This window comes from Triticum aestivum, chromosome 3B (assembly GCF_018294505.1).
Source record: "Triticum aestivum cultivar Chinese Spring chromosome 3B, IWGSC CS RefSeq v2.1, whole genome shotgun sequence".
Classification (NCBI taxonomy): Eukaryota; Viridiplantae; Streptophyta; class Magnoliopsida; order Poales; family Poaceae; genus Triticum; species Triticum aestivum.
In genome coordinates, this window is record NC_057801.1 from 460,084,478 (window position 1) to 460,105,307 (window position 20,830).

The window sequence follows — 20,830 nt, forward strand, 5'->3', positions numbered from 1 at the left end:
AGGCCTATATGGAGGCCAACCGACAGGAGCAGGCGGTGTCCGACGCGCTATTCACCGAACTCGACGCGGAGATAGAGGAGGAGGAGGCCGGAGCGGAGCAGCTGCAGCTGCCACCCATGTACCCGGAGCCGGCACGGAGATAATTGACATCTTTAACGAGGAGTGACTAGATCATCTATGTAGTACGTAGGTTATTTTGTTTGCATGCTTTATATGAATTTAAGAATCTAATATAAGATGTCCGGACGTAATTGTGCTAATTTGACAAGTGTCCGATTACTACCACGAGCCATAATTTATCTGTAGATGCTCTTAAACCCCCTTTTTTCTAAGGGAATCTTAAACCCTTTCTTCTTTCATTATGTGCAATCTCTGCTTGCTTTCCCATACGAGTTCCATCGACGCTCGACGGCCAACACCGACACACATGCTGTCCCAATGCACCCAGCGCGTGCTCCTGCCATCGTCGCCTCTCGCCTCCTCGTCCGCGACAACCAGCGCATCACCGCCCTCGCCCGCGCTGGCGACCTGGCCGCGGCGCGCCGGGTGTTCGACGCCATGCCCCGCCGCGACGTCGTCTCCTGGAACGCGCTCCTCACCGCGCTCTGGCGCGTCGGCCGGGACCTGCCCGCGGCGCGCCGCCTCTTCGACGACATGCCGTCCCGCAACGTTATCTCCTGGAACTCCGTCGTCGCAGGCTGCCTCGCGCATGGCGACCTGGCTGCCGCCTCCGCCTACTTCGCGCGTACCCCGCGTCGCAACGTGGCCTCGTGGAACGCCATGCTTGCCGGGCTCGTCCGGCTCGGCTGCATGAACGACGCGGAGAGGCTGTTCGGTGAAATGCCTGAGCGGAACGTGGTGTCGTACACCACCATGGTTGATGGGCTCGCGCGACGTGGGGAGGTGGGTAGGGCGCGTGCGGTGTTTGACGAAATGCCTGAGAGGAACTTAGTGTCGTGGGCAGCGATGATAAGTGGGTATGTTGACAACAGCATGCTCGACGAGGCAAGAAAACTGTTTGCAGCGATGCCAGAGAAGAATGTCATGGCATCCACCGCCATGATCACTGGATATTGCAAGGAAGGAGATGTGGGGAGCGCCAGGAAGCTTTTTGATGAGATTTATGTCAAAGATGTCATCTCGTGGAACGCCATGATTGCAGGTTGCTATTCCTTTCTCATTATGCAACTTGCTAATTGCTTAATACTATGTGCAGTCCTAAGAATTCTTATGTTGCTTGGATACGTCTATTGGATGTTGTATTTACCATCTTCAAGCTGTTCTTGCATTTGCATGAGTTAGCGGTTGTAAATGATTTTTGTTGTTTGCCTTTTGCCGTTTCAAACAATTGACAGTGTTTAGTGTCAATTTTATACCTCTAGTGAGCTTCACGATTAAGAAACAAATAGTCACTAAATTTTCTTGCTTGGCATGAACTAAAAGATGTATGTTGGTTGTAATACTCTGAATCAACAACGTTCTGTCAGATTTTTTTTACAAAATTCATGCCTGATGATATTGATTCCTTACAATTTTGCAATTGTTAGGAACTCATGCCTTAATTGTTGATTGCAACTCTGGAATGCAATGCCGCAGGATGGTTTGGTTGGACTATTGAAGCCTTGGACTAATGTGTTTCAAACTTTTGAATGGTGTGCACCCTACGTTGTTGTTGAGGTTCTTGACCGAGAGAATCATTTCACTTCATTAGGGGGGGGGGGGGGGGGGAGCTCCTCTGACATACGGCACCTGCCGTTGGACCACTGACAGGTGGGCCATGTTCCAGCCGGGCCCATGTGTCAGTGATGGAACGGCACCCTGCCGTACGGCAGGGGATCCTCGTCCGGGGGGGCGGGGGGTATAGCAATCATAATAAAAGAAAAAACTCTACCTAGGTCTTTTTCTTTCTTTTTAATGCTGCCACTGAACTCTCGAAAATCCTCACATTTCACTTTCCATATTTCTGCAGGTTATGTTCATAATGGATACGGAGAAGAAGCTTTGAAATTGCACATCATAATGCTCAGAGAAGGTACAAAACCAGATCATGCGACTCTTATTGCAACCCTGACAGCATGCTCTGCTCTTGCTTTGCTCAGACAAGGAAGATCAACACATGCTGTTGCCGTCAAAACAATGTTAGAATCTAGCACATCTTTTTGTAATGCTTTGATCACAATGTATAGCAAGTGTGGTGATGTCAGTGAGTCAGAGTTGGTCTTCATAAACCTTAAAAGCCAGGACATTGTTTCGTGGAACACAATGATCGCGGCATATGCACAACATGGCAAATATCAGAAAGCTATTTCTCTCTTCCATGAGATGGAAACACGTGGGCTAATACCGAACGATATTACCATCCTTAGTGTGCTATCAGCATGTGGGCATGTTGGCAGGGTGGATGACAGCTTGGAACTATTTGATCTTATGTCATTCAAATACGCGATATGTCCAGGAGCTGAACACTATGCTTGTATTATCGATATATTGGGACGAGCAGGACAGTTCGAGAAAGCTTGTAGTTACATAAAAGACATGCCATTTGAATCTGAGAAGAATGTTTGGGGTGCATTGTTGGGGGCTTCCAAGACTCATGGCAATGTGCAGTTGGGTGAACTTGCGGCGAAAATGCTTGTGCAGTCAGACTCAGGAAGTTCAGGGCCTTATGTGATGCTTTCAAATATATATGCTGCTGCTGGCATGTGGGGTGAAGTCAATCGAATAAGAGGTCAAATGAAGGAAAAAGGTGTGAAGAAACAACCTGGATACAGCTGGACTGAAATTGCTAATAGAGTTCATATGTTTGTGGGTGGTGATGCATCTCATCCAGAGATGAACAAGATCATATCTGAGCTGAGAAAAATCAGCTTTCATATGCAAATGATGGCCAATGAAACTCATACAATGGTAGAGATGTCCCAGGAATCTAGATAGGGCTTTTCATACTCTTCATGCACTTCATGCACACATGTCATTCGCAGCATCTGCTCAATCAGAGTATCTGTCTGTGAGTTCAAGGATCAAATTTACAGGCCACAGATTGTTTGTCTCAGGTACATGGATTCCCTGCATGGCTTTTAAATAGACGAGTCTAATGGATGTTAGTATCATGATAAACCTGGGTTTTTTTCCTTCAATAAAAGAAGCCCCCCTGCTGTTTATAAAGAAATCGAAACTAGAAAGTAGAAGAAACAGTCTTTAAAGGTAATTTCCATAATCATTTCTATTGATCATGGAAATAATTTTGTTCTGGGTGATAAAACAATCTTGATCCAGTTTTACCTAGGAATTTCTAGCTGCAACCTTGACTGAGATGAACACATGGTTGTCAGGTCAATTAATCCCAAGGAAAGTGCTGTAGTTTTTCTAGCGGACCAGTATTTGGTACTCAACAGAATCATATATGTATTTTAGACATTGGCTAGTGGGATATGCTTGCTGCAATGTTACTTTGATCTATATGAACAGAAGGGACTTTAGACCTCCGTGAAATTTACATCGTTAACAAAGGATTGATGTTCGTCCATGAGCTCTTTATTCCTCTTTTGTTCCCTTTGATGTCATTAATTGGAATTGTCATTGCCGCAAGCGCAAAATTCAATCCACAGAGGATGGTCGGCAGCAAGTTAAAATTATGCATACAGGAACAACCTTAGGGAACAGAGCAGTAGCTGCATATTGGTTTGCTTAAATGGAAGTCACTTGTATATTTTGGTAATCCGGATAAACTGACATTTTCCTTGTGACAACATTGGTCTAGCTGCTGCTGTTGCAAATCCTAGTTTAGTAGCTGCATGCTTTATTTTGCTTTGGATATATAGTGGAGAGATGGTTTTCTAGTTTTTTTATCTCGAGAGCTTATGATTGGGTATGCGGACTGGAATGCAGTTTTATTCGATTTTATATAAATAATGAACTCACAACACATTGACAAGGAGGTTTAGAACTGGGAAATTGGGTATTTATTTTACCTGGTTGTTAAACTATTTCTGTTTAGAGAACAATAGACAAACAACGATTAGGCAAGTTCAATTGCAAATATTCTTAAATTCATAAACAGGTTCTGCAGACTGTTATGACAAGACTAGGACTGCTAAATTGCACATTGCTAGGTTTCTGCATTAGTCTAAAACATAAGAGAATTTCCATATCAAGCTTTGTTATGTGGGGATAGACATACAAACCTACGGGAGGCACAAGAAGGCCACGATGGAAAGAGCCACGCCTGAAACTAAGGGGATAAGCATCCCTAGTTATCCTTGGCAGTTTAAATCTCTTAGAGATATTTCTTGATTCTCAAGTTAGTTATTTACTAAAATCTGTTAGTTCGGCCTAGCCTCCAAGTTGTAAGCTGGCTATGTAATGCACTAATGCCTAGCAATATCAATCAATAGATAACTAGAAAAATAGTCCCAGTTACCCAAGTTTCTCCCCTGCTCTTGTTGTGCGGCAGCCTTGTCTTGGCTACCTATCATCTACCATGTTCATAACAAGCTTTCAGATGTAGCAGATTGAAAGTTGGAGGCAGCATATGTCAAGCACCCCTAGAAACTATGTCGGGTTCATATTTTCACTACCTGTATGTTTTGCATATAGGTTACATTCTCTGTAATTTACATCTGTAAAACTGAATGGATAAAAGGGTTTCTCCGCACTTGGAACATCTCATTTTGTCAAGCATTACAACTAACAAGGGATTTGAAGAAACAAAATGGAATCTAGAGTGTATACTTGTATTTAGTCACTGCCTGGTGCCTGAGGATGCTAGATTACACTTTGAGTTTGAGGGTTTCTTTTCTTCATTATGTCACCAAATTTCCTAAGAATCGTCCTCTTTTGCTGCCTTGCAGGACTCCTGATATCCTTTGAACGAGGAGAGCTTTCAACATCAGAGTACATATTATCTGCTGCCACATATCTTCCTTTCCCGCCGCCTCCCTTGGCATCTATGGGTGATGCTTCTGCCGAGGTTTTGGCCGACTCTGAACTGAACATAGCATCAATCATGTCCTTCAATTCTTTAATGCTACTCTGTGCAGCAGCCTCACTTACCTTCAAGGACTCGTATTCTTGCACGATGCTCTTTAAGGTATTCTCTTTCTCAGACATGTCTTCTTGAAGCTGAGAATTCTCTACCCTGGCAATCTCCAAGGATTCTTTTGCTACATTGGCTTCATTAACCGCATGCTTCAGCATTTCCCTCAGCCTGGAATTCTCATCTCTGATCACTCTCTGTGATTCAAACAGTTTGTCATTCTCTTCTTTTGCTTTGTTCATCTCCCCCTCAAATATCTTGATGCAATCGATGAGTCCTCTCTCTTTCTCTTTTGAGGCTGCTGCCAACTCATCCGACTCAAAGTTCAGTCTGGCAGCCTCTTCCTGTGCCAACCGTAGCTTTTCTTCCATGATTTCCAGAGAGGCCTTTGAGTTCTCCAATTCAGTTGTTGCATTTTTCAACTGAGCTTGCACCATCGAGAGCTCCATTTTTGCCTCTCTAGCTGCCGTGGTTTGTTCCGTCAAGGCTATCGCCAAGTCATCCATGGCTTTCTTGCACTTCTCCTCAGCTTCGACAGCCAACTTGAGGTCACGCTGTAATGAGAATGTCTCCACCTCAGCAGGATCGGCAAAGGAGAAGGACATTACACCCCTTCTTCTGAAATTCCTGGCTGGCTGTCTAGTTGGATTAGAGGACAGTGCAACCAAGGTCTTGTTGTTGTCTTGAAGTGAATCTATCTCAAGCTTGGCCTCCTCCAGAGATACCTTGGTTTGTTCAAGCTGCTTTGTTTGGGCCTCCAGCGACACTAGCATGTTCTTCTCTGAATCCCTTGCTGCCTCCAGCTCAACTTCCAACTGCTCTAATCTGCGTGCAAGGTCCAACTGATCGTCTCCGCTACTCCCTTTTAGCTTCTTCTTCTTACTGCTTTTCTTCTTGAGCTCCTCTATCTCATCCAGTGCACGTACCTTCTCCTCTTTCTCCCTTACCAGCTCCTCCTGCAACTTGTTCAACTGCTCGTGCATATCTGATTCCTCAGTGAAGCGCGGCGTGGAAACTTGGTTCCCACTGGAAGACGACTTGACGCTGTGAACATAAAACAAAGCCCCTGGGTTCATCGATTGTTGACAGTAATCGAAACAAAGAAATAACAACCCAAGAAATTCGACAGAAACCTAAATTTCATGGAACCGCAACCATGATTCATGTTGGCCAACAGATAACAAATGATTCGATGATTCAATGATTCGGATAAGAAAACTCGGGAGGAAACTAAATACTATACCTGGACTTGAAGGAGAACATCTTCTCGGGTCAGGAACGGTGCTGGCAGCCCAGGATCAAGCAATTATGCCACCTGGGTTACTCCTATGAGAATCAGATCACATGCATAGGCGGGAATCAGGTACTGCCCCGAGAAGTCGGTTTGTGCATACCGGAGCGGAGAGAAACTATGGTGGCTGTCTCTCGAAGCAAAGAGACTTTTCTTTATGGCGAAACTTCAAAACAGGGGAGAGAAGCAGAGATCCAACACCGCGTCTTCTGCGCTGTTAAAAAAGGGGAAAAGATGAATCAGAGACTTGTTGAAACGGTCGAACTCCAAGAGCCGCGTTGAAGGTGAAGGGAAGCACGTCCAGAGGCGGTCAGCCAAAGGCACAATACAATTCGCTATTCTAAACAAAAGCGGTGCGATTTTGTTTCCTAACAGATGAGATATACCTATTCTTTTGCCTTGCATTTCTTTATTATTTCTCGATATAAAATGTAACAGTTGAACCGTGCTTCGCTGACCTGAGCGTTGGTGGCCTCAGCTGGGCCAGCAGTCCGTCAGACGAAGGCACACCACTCGTCGGCTTCGTTCAGCATTGTGTGGTTGAATTGTTGTGGGGAAGAATGACGATGCTACTACGAGGCAGGAGGCTCCTTTTATAAACGACGACTTGGCCTGCCCTTTCCCCTTCTAATCAATACTTTACGAATTTAGAATTTAATAATCGAATTATTTATCGTTGCGTGCACGTATTGACCATTAGAATATTGGACTGGTTTGGTGGCATCCTTTTGGAAAGGGAATGCTGGATTAATGTGCATTTCATACATAACATAATTGGTGCTACAGCATTTTGGTTATCCTGCTCCTCCAGCTAACTCTTTGCCAAAAATGCTGGAGCATTTCCTAGTTGTGGATGAACAAAGCCATTAATGTCCTTCTTTTTTTTTTAAAGATAATGTCCTTCTTTTTGGGAAACGAATTGCGGCATGCAGACCCGGATGGGCTGGAGCAAGCCGAACATATGCTGGAGGTGAAGAAACGTCCAAGCCGTGGACAATTAAATACACCCATGGTAACTAAATATAAGATGTTTTTGTAGTTTAAATTGGACTGCAAAAATGAGCATGGCGTTTGGGATCTCGGCCTCCATGGAGGCCGATTTTTTGAAAAATTCAAAAAATTTCAGTAACAAAAAAAATCTGATTTTTTTTTCGTAAAAGTAAAAAAGGATGTGAGGTGTATGTGTGTAAAATTTTAGGTTAAAATGCGACCCGTACAAAAAGAAAAGTTCTTGGTCTGAAAGGATGAATATTATCATGTGTTAAAAAGCCTCAGATTTGTTTTTCCTTCACAACCCTCATTTCAATGTATTTTATCCTGAAAATTTACACACTTGTGCATTATGCCTTCATCTATAACTGTTTTTTTTTCAATTTCTTGAAATGTAAAACAGTGATTTTTCATGAATTTTGCATTTGATGGCCTCCATAGAGGTCGGCCTCCAAAAGCAATTTCTCTGCAAAAATGTCTTATATTTAGTTACGAAGGTAGTAATAATTGATTTCTAGTCAAAGATCGTAGAAAAAAAGAATTCACACTTAAAACGGGCCTTAGTACTACCTCATTGTTTGTTAGGACCCGCATCCTAAGGGCAAGGATGATACTAAGTAGTGCCAACTCTAGGCTATGTCAATCTAATAGTCTACTCATATACTTTGTTAGCTATGGAAATATATTGTAGTACTCACTTCGTCTCATAATATAAGAGCATTTTTTACACTAGTGTAGTGTCAAAAACGTTCTTATATTATACTACTCCCTCCGTTCCTAAATATTTGTCTTTCTAGAGATTTCAAATGGACTACCACATACGGATGTATATAGACATATTTTAGAGTGTAGATTCACTCATTTTGCTTTGTATGTAGTCATTTGTTGAAATCTCTAAAAAGACAAATATTTAGGAACGGAGAGAGTAGGAGGGAGGGAGTACATCATAAATATCTGGCCCATCTCATTATCTCACGAGTTCCTAAGACCCTGTGTTGTAGCTGACTATAAACATATAGTTCACTTGCCTTCTCTCTCCTCCCCTCATTTCTCCAGCTCAGCACAAATAGTTATATAGTTTGCGCACGGTCGAATATCCATTTCGAGTCCAGGCTCACCTGCATCCGGTCAAGGAAAAAAAAATCAATTTTTTGCATGGTAGATAATTTGGTGCATGAGGTGCTTTCAAAATTTCAGATCATTTAGATATATGAGTAGCTCTCAACAAAAAAGACAAATTGGGTCAAAACAATACATGAACAATAAACTTTTTTATAGACCTTGAATTTGTCTTTTTTGCCGAGAGCTACTCAGGTGTCCAAATGATTTGAAATTTGGAGCGCACCTCACACACAAAATTTTCTTCCATACAAAAAATGGATTTTTTAAAAAAAATTCTAGTACTTTTATTTGATTTTTTTTGCATCGGGTGCAGATAAGCATGGGCACCGAACTGCTGCTCCCGCTCACGGTCACCTTATTATACTTCTCCAAGGGTATTTCCCTCTTTCCTAGAAAAGATGGTGGACTTTGGTACGTCTTAGACACAAAGTTGTCAGAATCGAGATTCGGAATTGGATCAAAGCTCCGTTGATAGGATCGTGAATCGTAGAATTATAAATACCAGGATCGTAGAAATTTAGATTCTATGAGCAAAATCATAGAATCGGAGGGGCTAGTTTGGATCGTAAGGTCGTAAGATTCTAAGACTTGAGTCGCGATTCTGATAAATTTGCTTAGACATATCTATAACTTTTGTTTGTTACATGCTATAATTGATCATTATTACATAAATTTTGCACCTATTTTTTTGGATTAACCTATTAATTTAGTGGCCGGTGTCAGCTCCTATTTTTTGTTGTTTCTGGACTTCTAAGGAAAACAATTTTTTGGAGACCAAAAAAATCGAGAACAAATACGACGAAGATTTTCAAGTCTAGAAGGGTCCAGGAAGCATCGGGAGGCTAAAAGGCATTGCCCGTGGGCCTCACTCGCTCCTAGCTCTCGGCCAGGGGCACGAGCCAGGTTTGCATGGGTCCCACTAGCATCCTATTCACAACCTCTTTCTTTTGCTGGCTTTATATAGTCCTGAGACCCTTTATCATATTTATTGAGGATATTTTCCGACGTCGCACCAGTATGTTTTGCGGGGATCCAGTCTGGAGGTCTTTCTCATCACGATCCAATCTGGCGGCCTTTTTTGATACTCTATTGGAGGCGGAATTCATCACGGCGACCATCTACATCAACCTTACTACCATCATACCCATGTGTGAGTAGTCTTCTTTAGACTATGGGTCAATAATAATACATAGATGACAATCTCTCCCTTATTCTTCAATAAAATGATCACATGAGCTGCCCTACATGATTGTGATTCATTTGATGTAATCTTCTATGATGTGTTTGTTGCGGTGTAATGAAATTCATTTATGATCACATTGACACATGTTTTATTCGTGGATTCATATGTGTTCTTTGCCACATAATTTATAGACATGTATGCTCTTCAATCTATTATTCTTGCATTGAGCATGTTTAGATGAATGATCTCTGAGAGGAAGCTGTGTATGTAAGTTGATTTCAATCTTGCAAGTAATCTACTGCAATGATAGAAAGTGGAAAAAGTTTGTATTGTATTGTTGCCACTAAGTATAAAAAGATAGTTGTGTAGTTCTCCCTTAAACGCGGGATAAAGACAATATAGCATCTACACATGCCATCATGCTTAATGCAATACATCATTTTACTTATATTTTGAGATGTATGTTTAATAGTGGTCTTGAGATGGAGTATTAGCTGGGTTTTTTTCATTGGAGGTGATATGGGGAACAATTATGTGCTGCTTATTGCGAGCCAAACAGCTGCTTCCCCAAATGGTGTTTGTGGTGTGCCGACCCAGTAGGACTTGGCTTGTCATGTTGACGTCACTCGAATGTCTTTCCCCCCTCTTCTTTACTTACTTATATTTCAAATGCATATGTTTCAGAAAGTTAAATTTACATAAGAAATTTAAAAACATGTATTTGAAAAGATGTTTACATACTATAAAACTATGTTAACACAGTTTAGAAAAATAATGATAACTTAAAAAATTGTTCCTCACAAAGAAATGTTCCCGTGTTTCAAAAAATTATATACGTGAAATTCTTAAAACTGTATATACAAAGTAAAAAATATTAGCATAATGTAAACAAACTGTACCATTAAAAAATGTACGTGACATTTTATGGAAATATTCCCACATTTGAAATCAAATGTTCGTGAGATTTAAAAAATGTTATATACAATGTAAAAAAAACTGTTCGCATAGGTTAAAAAATGATTATTCACATTAAGAAAATGTATGTGATATCTTAGATAAATAATCACGTTTTCCCCAAAACGCCCATGAAATTTACAAAATGGTTTATGCAATGTAAAAGAAATACTTGCGTAGTTTAAAAATATATTTATTGCCATTAAAAATGTACAACATGTGCTTAAAAAAGGTTACCATGTATTCTACAAAATGTTCAAAACATGTATTATAAAAATGTACATTAAGTATTTGAAAAATGTCCAAGGTATATTTCAAAAATGTTACCGTGTATTCAAAAAAATGTTCAAAACATGTATTACTAAAAATGTAGTACATCAATTATTTGAAAAATGTCCAACGTGTATCAGAAAAAACTTCGTGTGTCCTCTAAAAATATACATTGTGCACTAATTAAAGTAGACATGTTTGGAAAAAAGAAACCAAGAAAGCGAATAAAATAAAAAGGAAGTATTATAAAAAAGAAAGAAAACCCAAAACATACAAATTAGAAAACAAAGAAAACCGAATTAAAATGAAGATAAAAAAAGAAAACCACAAAACGAAAGGAGGGTGATATGTATCCTCTGTAGCGCCGGGGGTGGGGGTAAATCCATTTTATAGTGACATGCCGACACAGATTGATCGGCCCAATAGCGGGTTTTCTCAGTTGTGCAATCGTTCGTTGGATCGAACGCTGTTGTGTTTGTTTGGTTTTCTTCGTTTTCTTTGTTTTTCTTCAGATTTTTTATTCCATCACCAGTTGTTTATGGTTTTTTTCTTTCTTTCTTATACTTCGGTTTCTTTTGTTTTTCCATAGGTTTTCATAATTTTTATTTCATTTTGTTTGTTATACTTGTTTTCTTTTTTTTACTCGTTTTTTACATTTTTTTATTTTTCTTTTTGTCTATTTATTGTTTTTTCGCTTTCGTTTTTGTTCCTTTCTTGGTTTTTATTGGTTTTCTTAGTTTTTTTGCTCCTTTCGTTTTTTGTCTTTCAACACATGTCTATATTTGTCTTATGCATTATTATTTTCCGTGGATGTGAAGAACATTTTCTAATACTCCCTCCGTAAACTAATATAAGAGCGTTTAGATTACTAAAATAGTGATCTAAATGCTCTTATATTAGTTTACAGAGGGAGTACATGTTTAGCATTGTCCAAATACATTATTTTTCAAATATATGTACTGATGTCTATTATTTTCATGCACATTCTACATTTTTGGTATATGTCCAAAACAAAACTTTTAAATATATTGCTAACTTTTTTTTAAAATATGTGTTTTGATGTCTACAGTTTTCATACACATTGTACATTTTTGGTATACATCTAAACCTTTTTATACAAGTTTAATATTATCCATCTACATGATTAACATCTTTTTTCAAATATATATTTTGATGTCAACTTTTTTGTTGGCATCATACATTGTTTATACATCTGAAACATACTTATACATGTTTAACATATTTTTAAATTACATGAACATTTTTTCACATTGCATAAACATTTGTAAAATTCCATGTACATTTATTTGAAACCCAGGATTTTTTTTACTGTCGCAAACATTTTTTTAAATCTATCATTATTTTTTAAGTTTTGGTAAGAAAAATATAACGCCGTGTCAACATTTTTCAACTGATCAATTTTAAAATTTTGAACTAAATATTGAAATTAAAGAACAACAAATGACCGTAGCGACCGAACAAATGGATCGAAGGACTAAATGGACCGGCACACTACTAGCTCTCTTCATGCAATCACACCACCTACAACTTGCTTTAAGCGAGCTATAGAGGCACCGTCTATAGGGATCCCTTGATGGGCGGATTGTTCACATGGATCGATAAATGGGCAGGCGCTAGCGCACAACAAGCAGCTGTCGATCGCTTCGCTTAAAAAAAGTTCTCGATCGCTTTGCATACACGCGCAAGGAGCAACTAAGGGTTACCTCGCTCCCCCTAAAAATAGCTAAGGGTTACCCCTTGTGGGGCTCCCGTAGGATTACTTCTTTTTTACCCTATGAGCACGCCAAATGATGGGCCCAGCAACCGTCATGTGTTGCTTGCAGGGTGCTCCCTCTGAATTTTGATTTTTTTTCTATACACATTGTGGGTTTTAGATGTTTTTTTTGGTTTCTTCGACTTCTCTTTTTTTGTTTGGTTTTCCCTATTTTGATGGATTTTTTTTGAAACAACGATTTTCCACAAGAGGCACACCATGTGTTCTCTGAGAAGCACAACTGTGCTTCCCAAAAAGGGGAAAAATATAGCATGTGCTTCCACGAGAAGCATAATAGATTTGGTTTCGTGAGCACATGCTTCCGCGAGAAGCATATCATGTGCTTTCGTCAGAAGTACAACTATGGTTCTCGAAAAGGAAAAAACACAATTGTGCTTCCGTGAAAAAGGGAAAAAGCATAGCCACGTGCAGTGAAAACTGCAACTATGCTTCCGGGCTCTGGTTTTTCTTCCATTTCTTATTCATTTTAGGTTGAAGTTTTTCCTTCTTTTATTTTTTAGAGTTTTTTTTGCGTGAAAAAAAGTTTGTCGAAACCTATTAAAATGGGATCAAGTTTTGAAGATCTCAATGTGAGAAATCCAAAAAATGGTTTGGTATTTGGATGCACGGTTCTGAAAATAAAACATTTTAAATAAATGAATCTAAAAATTACCAGGTTGCGACAAGTGGCGGACATACAGTGCGTCATTTGTCAGCCCTTGAGAAGGTGAGATTTATTTTTGCAAGGGGTAACTATTAACTAATGATTTCGGTGCTTCACTCGTTGGTCTAAAAAAAAGGTGCTTCGCTCGTGTACATCGCTCACACATAGACTCTCTCATGTACGTTCTTTTACATTCTATTTCCCACTTTATATATTCCAAAATTTCTACACATATATAGTGAAAAAGGTTTGCGAATTTCAAATAACATCCATGAAGTTAAAACAAAAAAAAGATTCATAAACTAAAAAAAATCATGAACTGAAAAACAGTTTGCAGATTCAAAAAATGTTCATCGATTCAAAAAGTTTGTGTTAAAAATTTGGTTTTTATCAAAATAATGAACAAATTTTCAAATTTAGTACATTTATTGGAAAACGCTAACAGTTTTTGATATCCCGCATAATTTTTGAAAAATCTGGAAATTTTTTGAACTTCAATATTGTTTTCAATTCATGAGCATCTTTTGAATTAACGATATTCTTTAAAAAAATTATTTATTCTGAAAATCATCAATATTTTTTGAATTCACAAATATATTTTTAAAGAAAACATTTTTTCAAATTGTGATATTTTTTGATTTTTCCAATACTTTTTAAAAGCATGAACAATTTTGTAAAGCCACATTTTTAAATGATTTTTAACTTTTCTTTTTACTTTTTAAAAAAGAAGAAAGCAAAAGGAAAAGAACCAATAAAAAAGCAAAAAAACTAATATGGAAAAGCAAAAAAAATAGGCGCGAAAGCTTCCTCGAACCGATCATAAGCATACAGAGCAATCCTGAAACCGTTGTAAGGGAAAACACTCGGTAACGCTTCGGTCAGCCCGGTAGCGAGGGTGCTTTTGGATACAACGCGCTTAGCGTTGGTAGCGGGCGATACATATCAGTTGCGGCTTTCCATAGTGAACATGTTTGTTTGATCATATCACCCAATTTGAGGGAATGAAATGGACTAGGAGAGCTGAGTTCGCTGGATATTCAGATCCAAACAAAAACTAAGTTCCTATACAAAGAAAAAACACGCACCCGTGTACCACCTTCACAGCTTCCCGCGATAGTTGGAATCCGAGATCTGGCCATCCAATCACAAGCATGGCCTAACCCCCGTATCCATATCTGAGGTGACACAGGGGAACCCTAGCTCCCCATGCCGTTGCCCCCCCCTCCCCCCCCCTCCGAGAGACACTATCGGGGCCTCTATTGGACGCTCCTCCCCCTTTTCCCCTGGCGGTGCCGCGAGGCTTTCCAACGACGATCTTGGGGGCGGTGGTAGGGGGTCGAGCTCTATTCGGTGGTGCCGCCTCGATGGCAACATCGGTTGGGGGCTCTTCTCCCACCGTGTGATCTGGATCAGGGGGGGCTTGCAGGGCCCGGTAGGTGGTTGCAAGCAGGCGTGGTGGCGTCGTGCCTCGGCAGCAGCTGAGCATCGTGGTTTAGTGTGCTCGGTGTGGTGGTGCTAGTTGCGCCGATGTCAATGATGTTTTGGCTACGGACGGTGATGTGTTGTTGCGGCGACGGTGTGAACTTACACGGACGGTTGCCCTAGTCTGGGTGGGCTAGGATGGAGGTGCACAACAATACGAATGAAAGTCATGCTCGTCTTCGGTCGGTAGCGACAACAACGACACCCGTGGTTGTCGTTTCCCCTCTTTGGAGGCGTTGTCAAGGCGTGTTGGCATCTCCCTCTCTCTCACTTGGGTTGTTATATCTGGGTGAAAGCCAGGTTCAGTCTCGGATCAACGATGGCGGCGTTCTTGATGTGTTTCCTCTGTTGGGAGCATCATGTTTGTGTACATGGATTAAAGGTTCCATGTGTTTTCGTTCCTCTGGTGCTTGCCATCTACCGACTCCTTTAGGCCTGCAACAGTGATTGGTGTGAAGTTCTGTCGAAGTGGTTATTCCTTGAGGGTGACCAAAGTTGATCGAGACGTGCCTGTGATGTTTTTGTTCAGAGCAGGCCTTTTGTTTTGTGGTTACAATGTGTCGATTGACTAAACCATGGTTTCGGTCTTCATCCAGCCCTCGCGTCGCTCCCTCCCTGGGGCGACACGAGCGGCGGCTCAGCCCCGTCCACCGCGCGCCCTCCTTCCACTCACTCCCCTCGCCGTCGCCGGTGGGCTCCGCCGGGCGAAGCCCGCGCGGATCCGGCGGCGACGGGGCCTCTTCTCCCCATCATTTCCTGGGCGCTCGCGAGGGGGAGCTCGCGGCGGCGGGCGGCGGATGGCGGCCGGCGCGCGGAGCTCCGCGTAGGCTGCGGGCGGAGGGAGGGGTGCTGGGGCGGCGGCTTCGGTCCGAGCTCCTGGCGCGGCCTGGGCGTGGACGGCGTGCGCAGGCGGCGTGCGTGTGCGCGGCGACTTCGGATGCGCGTGGGGCGCGGACGGCGGCGGGCACGGCGGCGGCCGGTGCGCGGCGGGCACAGCGACTGCTGGGCGTGGCGGGCTTGACGTCCCTGTAGCGCGAGGTGTGCTGCGCGTGGAGTGCCGGCTCCTGCTCAGATGCTTCGCTCGAGCGGTTCGATCTGGATCTGGCGCCTCGGTGCTCCGTTCTAGTTGCTGCTCCTTGCGATGCAGGTGGTTGCTGCGGTGGTGGTGGCCGCGACGGTGCTGCGGTGGTGGTTGGCGGCTTCGGCCAGGGGGTGGTGCGTATCTGGGCGCGGTGGATCGTGCGATCCCGCGGTCAGAGTGAGGTCGACCTCGGCTGGGATGGTGGAGCGTGGGCGGCGGTCGGTGGCGATTGATGGTGGCACAACTCTGGGAGAAATCCTTGTTCCGATCTTCATCGGAGCCGGCGACGGCGGCGCCCGCGGGTGTCGTTACCTTTCTTGAAAGCGTCGTCTTGGAGCTGTGCTCCTCCTCTCCACGGCATTGGCTCCGGAGGAAAACCTCAGATAGCTGGATCGGGCGATGGGGGCGTCTTCGCGTCTTTCTCCTCCTTGGGGGCATCGTCTCGGAGCCGGCTACGACTGGAGACCGGTGGATGGCGGCATCTTTGCTGCGTGGCTTGCTGAGGCGGGGCGTTGGTTTCTGTTTTGGCAACGATGATGGCGTTGAGAGGAGCTCGGGTCGCAGCATGGACTTCGGTAGTCGGTTCTTCCCGGCGTGTCTGAGGTGCCCTTCCGTTATGGAGGGCACGCTCGGCTCAAGTCCTGCATATTTCCCTTTCGAAGCTCGTCGTCAAAGTCGGAGCTGACGGTTGCTTGCGCGTGTGGCCATCTATTGGCATGTGCCGTCGTGGCTTCGGCGGCTGTTTGCGGGTTGACTTCGATGGTGGAGCTCTACGGTGAAGTCGGAGTCGCCCGTTCGAGGCAACCGGTGATGACGATGACGCTTGCGACTCCTCGGCGGATGTCTTTCTTCTTTGTAGCCCCGAGTTTCTTGTCGGTGGCCAGGTTGGCCGGTGGTGCCCATGTCATATGGGTTGAGTTGTATCGGTTTTAGTCCGGTTTTCCGCCAATTAACGGGGCAATTCTCTTCTTCTTAATCAATGAAATGGCAAGTCTTTTGCCTCGTTTCAAAAAAAAAAAAACAATGTGTCGATTACATAACTAATCACTTTAGTTTTTTTTTCTCGTCCACACATAGCTTTGATTTTATATGACTTTGCTAGTTGTCGGTTTGTTCTTTGTGTGTGAGTTGGTATTGGCTGTGTGCATCCTAACTATGCAGAGGCCGGGGGTGTGCTCATTGTGTTATTATTTCCTTGATACTTTATTTTGAGTCAATAAAATCCACCTTTGTTAAGAAAAATGCTTATAAATACGCACATACACTTTGTTCTCATGAACGCACATACATACACTCTACTCATATGAGCACCTTCAAGAGGTTGAGCCGACACAACATTTTGAAATTGACGAAGTTGCCACATACACTTTCATGATTGAGAAACGTCTTCTCCAATTGAACGCACATTGTTAAAATGACTGAAATAAATCAAAAAATGGGAGCCAAAATGTGAAAATGTTAAGTTTCTCTAGTGGACCGGGATTTCGCAGCGTGCTCCTCCATGCGCGATAATCCAACACGGTTCCACTTCCATGACACCGAGCAACGCCAGCCACAAAACCCACGCGCGACGCGCCCCGTCTGCGCTACGCGAGCCACCGCTCCGTCCCTCAGGATGCTACTGCGCCTTCCGTACGCCCGCCCCGCGCCGTCCACAGCTCGATGGAGGCTGGAGCGGGCGCGGGCCCGGCCGGCACAGCTGCTCCGCCGAGGGCACGCCGCCGCTTCCTTAGCCGACGGCGCCGGAGCGCCGGTACGTAGTAGTCTCTCGTTCGATCTGAAGCCTTTTGGGTTTTCGCACTTCATACTTCTGACTGTTCGAGCCGTGCCCGTTTGTTGTTATTCGTGCCATTGCTGCAGCTCCACTACGACCCGTTGGCCGACCTTCTCGGCCCAGATGTCGGCCCCAGCCCCCCGCAGTACGGTTTCCCCCTTCGCTCGCATTCTCGTCATGTGCCCGATTGTTGTTCATGAGCGTTAGGTGGTCATCGTTGACGTTGAAGGTGGCACAGTTATGAGGGAGATGATGGGAGAGGGGTGTTCAGTCTAAGGGAAAGAAGATCAGCACTCCCAAATAGCCACAGACCAGATTGTACATCTTTAGGGTTAACTAAACACAACACTTTCATCAAATCTAAGTGCTTGATTCCCCTAAAAACCAAGTGCTTAATTTCTTTGGGATGCTGTGGTACATGTTTTGCAACCAAGAGATGTACTAACATTTATCATTTCAAATATTTATCATTTCAAACGATAATGCCATCTTGCTAGGCCATTTTGACCTTGGTGTAGGACACTTGGGCATTCGCCGTGGATGCGATCAAAGCCTTTGAGAATTGGAGATTTCTTTTTTATGAGGGAGATTTTGTTTTTGTGCTGTGGCTACTTGTTGAAAATAGTATTTTTCGGTTGCAGGAATACTGCCCCGGTTGCAGGGAAGGGGAAGCTGAGGTCCTGGGTTGGTCCAAATGGGCAATACTATCGAGAGCTGCCTTGCCCTAACTGTAGGGGTAGAGGATACACTCCTTGCAAAAAATGCGGGATAGATAGATCCAGCTTGGATTGCCCTATGTGCAATGGCAAGGTGACCCTTCCCAACCTCTTGTAAATCGTTCTGAAAGTAAATACATGCACTTTTGAGGAATTTATCAGTCTATTGTTGTGCATACCTAGGGGATTAGGATGTGTATGCAATGTGGTGGAGAATGTGTGATATGGCAAGAATCTATTGATGAACAACCATGGGAGGAAGTTCGATCTAGGTGACGTTTGTTCTGCATCTCTTCCATGTAGTCAACAGTTACCTGTTTTTTTGTCACACTGCTTGTCGAAAGATCTCCTGTTGACAAATCTCTTTAATGGTTTGATTAAATGGTTGTTACGACTTAAATTGACTATTGCCCATCACCATCATCAATTGTAAGTACATATACACATTTCCCATTGTTTTAAAAGAAGTAATGATAGATGATATGGCGTTTTGACATAGTGATGAAGAAACTTATCATTTTGGACACCTGTAGAAAACTATATGTCAAATTCCTGATGCAACATACTTAGGTTGTTGCAAAAGTTGTGAAAAGGTAATGGATCATTAGATTGAGAATGCTGTTCTTTCCCCTCTGCAGTTCACCCTTGAAAGTAAAGGAAGATGATGAGGTCGATAGACTAGAGATAAAGATCGACACCTCAAAAAGACCGAGGCGTACTTATCCATCACCATCCCCGGAAGTTGCCATGAAGATTAGCCGATCTCTAAGAGTAAGTGGCTCTTTCTTGCAAGCTGAAAATACATGTTATAGGCTTCTTGATAAAGTTAGTGTTAGTGCAGTATATGATAGTATAACTTTTTCCTACTAATAAATGTTGTTCATATGCAGTTTGTCACGCATGTGTGTTAGATCTATTACACTAGATCCCTGCATACCTAAGAGTTAACTATGGAGCCCTGTATATCTACTTCAATTTTGAAAACTACCAGCTGCATTTTTTTAATTGCTATAGATCTATACAGTTGCTTTTGGCTTTTAAAAAGCTTAATAATAATTGCAGAGTCTGAATGCTAAAACAGGATTGTTTACTAAGCACATGAAGATTATACACCAAGACGCCAAATTGCATGCTCAAAGAGTTGCTGCGATTAAGGTAATACGATGTCCTGATAAATGTTGCAATTGTGTCTTTTTTGTAAAATACAAGCAATTGAGCTGGCGCTATAGTCATCTATTTTCCTCCTCTGCCTTAACTCAAGAGAACAAAAGGTACTGCTGCAGCAAGAAATCAGGCTTCTGAAAAACAAAAAGCATTCTTCAGGGATCCTGAGAATCGGCTCAAGAGAAGCATTGCCATGAAAGGTAACTGGACTTCCTTTCCTTCTACTCACAGAAATAGTTTTGACAGTTTCCTCAGTTTATGTCCACTTACAAAGTTTGGCTGTTTCTGTAGCCAGCTGTCTGTCATCCGTATGTTCTTAGTTAGTACTCCCTCCTATCCAAAATAAGCGTCGTGGTTTTATTTCAAATTGAACTAAAAACACGACACTTATTTTGGGTCAGAGGGAGTACATTTGTTTATCCTTCTCATTTTGACTTTAAGTGGTAGTATGGGAATTGGTTGTCGTCTTACTCCATCGCCTTCTTTTCCGTGGATTCCCACCAAAAATGGAACCCGCTATTAACCTGAACAACATTTCCACCTGATGCTCCACAGGGGTGAAATTTTACTGCAGTAAATGCGGGCAAGAAGGACATCGAAGATTCTATTGCCCAACAGTGAGGGAAATTTCAGCCAGAGTGCAATTCAGATGCCGGTTATGTGGGGGAAAGGGGCATAATAGCCGAACATGTGGAAACCCAAAGTCAGAGAATGAACATCAGCGGCAACCTCGGCACTGCAGCCAATGCGGTGAAATGGGTCACAACCGACGAAACTGCCCTGGGTCTCCAGAGGTGGAGGCTGGCGCTTCTGGCTATATTATTAAGAAAGTTAACCGTCATAATTCAGGTGTTTATTCATGTAGCTTCTGCAAAGAAAAGGGGCATAATAGACGGACATGTCCGAAAAGAAATGCTAGCTTAGGACAATGAAACTGTGAGCAGTTGGAAAAATATATATCAATCTGCATTTCGATCATATGGAACATCTACAGCCATCATTTTTCTGTCATGCTTGCAAGACCATTCCAAGTACTCCTCTCATTATTGTCGCTAGGGGAATATTCTCTTGGAATTCAGTTCTATCACTGAAACCTCCATTAGGTGATGACATGCACAACAAGTCTGGAATACCTCAGTGAAAAAAAATCTCTGATATTCATTAGCTTCTGGCTCTCTATTATCCCCTCTTGTTTTGCTGGTGGCATCTGAGTTCTCATGAACTAATTGCCTGAATATTGATGACTTGAATAGCGGACTTAGTGCTGTAGATGATGCTCTTGTTCTTGCAAAATTGGGTGAGATCGTGGCCTCTTCGGTTGTGTTGTGTT

General features: G+C 42.7%; 3 protein-coding genes across 8 annotated transcripts; 2 read left to right on the top strand and 1 right to left on the bottom strand.

The window, feature by feature from the left end:
* Positions 1-374: 374 nt before the first annotated feature.
* LOC123070357 (pentatricopeptide repeat-containing protein At4g02750) lies at positions 375-5,044 on the top strand. 2 transcript variants are annotated; one of them, XM_044493517.1, is made up of 3 exons: positions 375-1,162; positions 1,970-3,053; positions 4,851-5,044. In XM_044493517.1, exons 1-2 carry the CDS (start codon positions 439-441, stop codon positions 2,932-2,934), a joined length of 1,689 nt encoding a protein of 562 aa, XP_044349452.1. In that variant the 5' UTR covers positions 375-438; the 3' UTR covers positions 2,935-3,053; positions 4,851-5,044. The 2 variants fall into 2 exon arrangements, with proteins under 2 accessions (XP_044349452.1, XP_044349453.1); XM_044493518.1 differs by having other exon boundaries at positions 1,970-3,204; positions 4,851-4,993.
* On the bottom strand, positions 4,533-7,008 carry LOC123070358 (myosin-11). 4 transcript variants are annotated; one of them, XM_044493523.1, is made up of 4 exons: positions 6,785-7,008; positions 6,430-6,540; positions 6,279-6,350; positions 4,533-6,079 (listed from the first exon to the last, which is right to left on the bottom strand). In XM_044493523.1, exons 3-4 carry the CDS (start codon positions 6,296-6,298, stop codon positions 4,765-4,767), a joined length of 1,335 nt encoding a protein of 444 aa, XP_044349458.1. In that variant the 5' UTR covers positions 6,299-6,350; positions 6,430-6,540; positions 6,785-7,008; the 3' UTR covers positions 4,533-4,764. The 4 variants fall into 4 exon arrangements, with proteins under 4 accessions (XP_044349458.1, XP_044349456.1, XP_044349457.1 ...); XM_044493521.1 differs by having other exon boundaries at positions 6,279-6,540; positions 6,785-7,003; XM_044493522.1 differs by lacking the exon at positions 6,785-7,008 and having other exon boundaries at positions 6,430-6,695.
* Positions 7,009-17,340: 10,332 nt separating this feature from the next.
* Positions 17,341-20,478, top strand: LOC123070359 (uncharacterized). Of its 2 annotated transcripts, none has more exons than XM_044493524.1 (8): positions 17,341-17,599; positions 17,707-17,765; positions 18,262-18,430; positions 18,520-18,608; positions 18,975-19,107; positions 19,399-19,491; positions 19,598-19,700; positions 20,056-20,478. In XM_044493524.1, the coding sequence occupies exons 1-8, from the start codon at positions 17,348-17,350 to the stop codon at positions 20,430-20,432; spliced, it is 1,275 nt and encodes a 424-aa protein (XP_044349459.1). In that variant the 5' UTR covers positions 17,341-17,347; the 3' UTR covers positions 20,433-20,478. The 2 variants fall into 2 exon arrangements, with proteins under 2 accessions (XP_044349459.1, XP_044349460.1); XM_044493525.1 differs by having other exon boundaries at positions 19,608-19,700; positions 20,056-20,234.
* Positions 20,479-20,830: the final 352 nt, after the last annotated feature.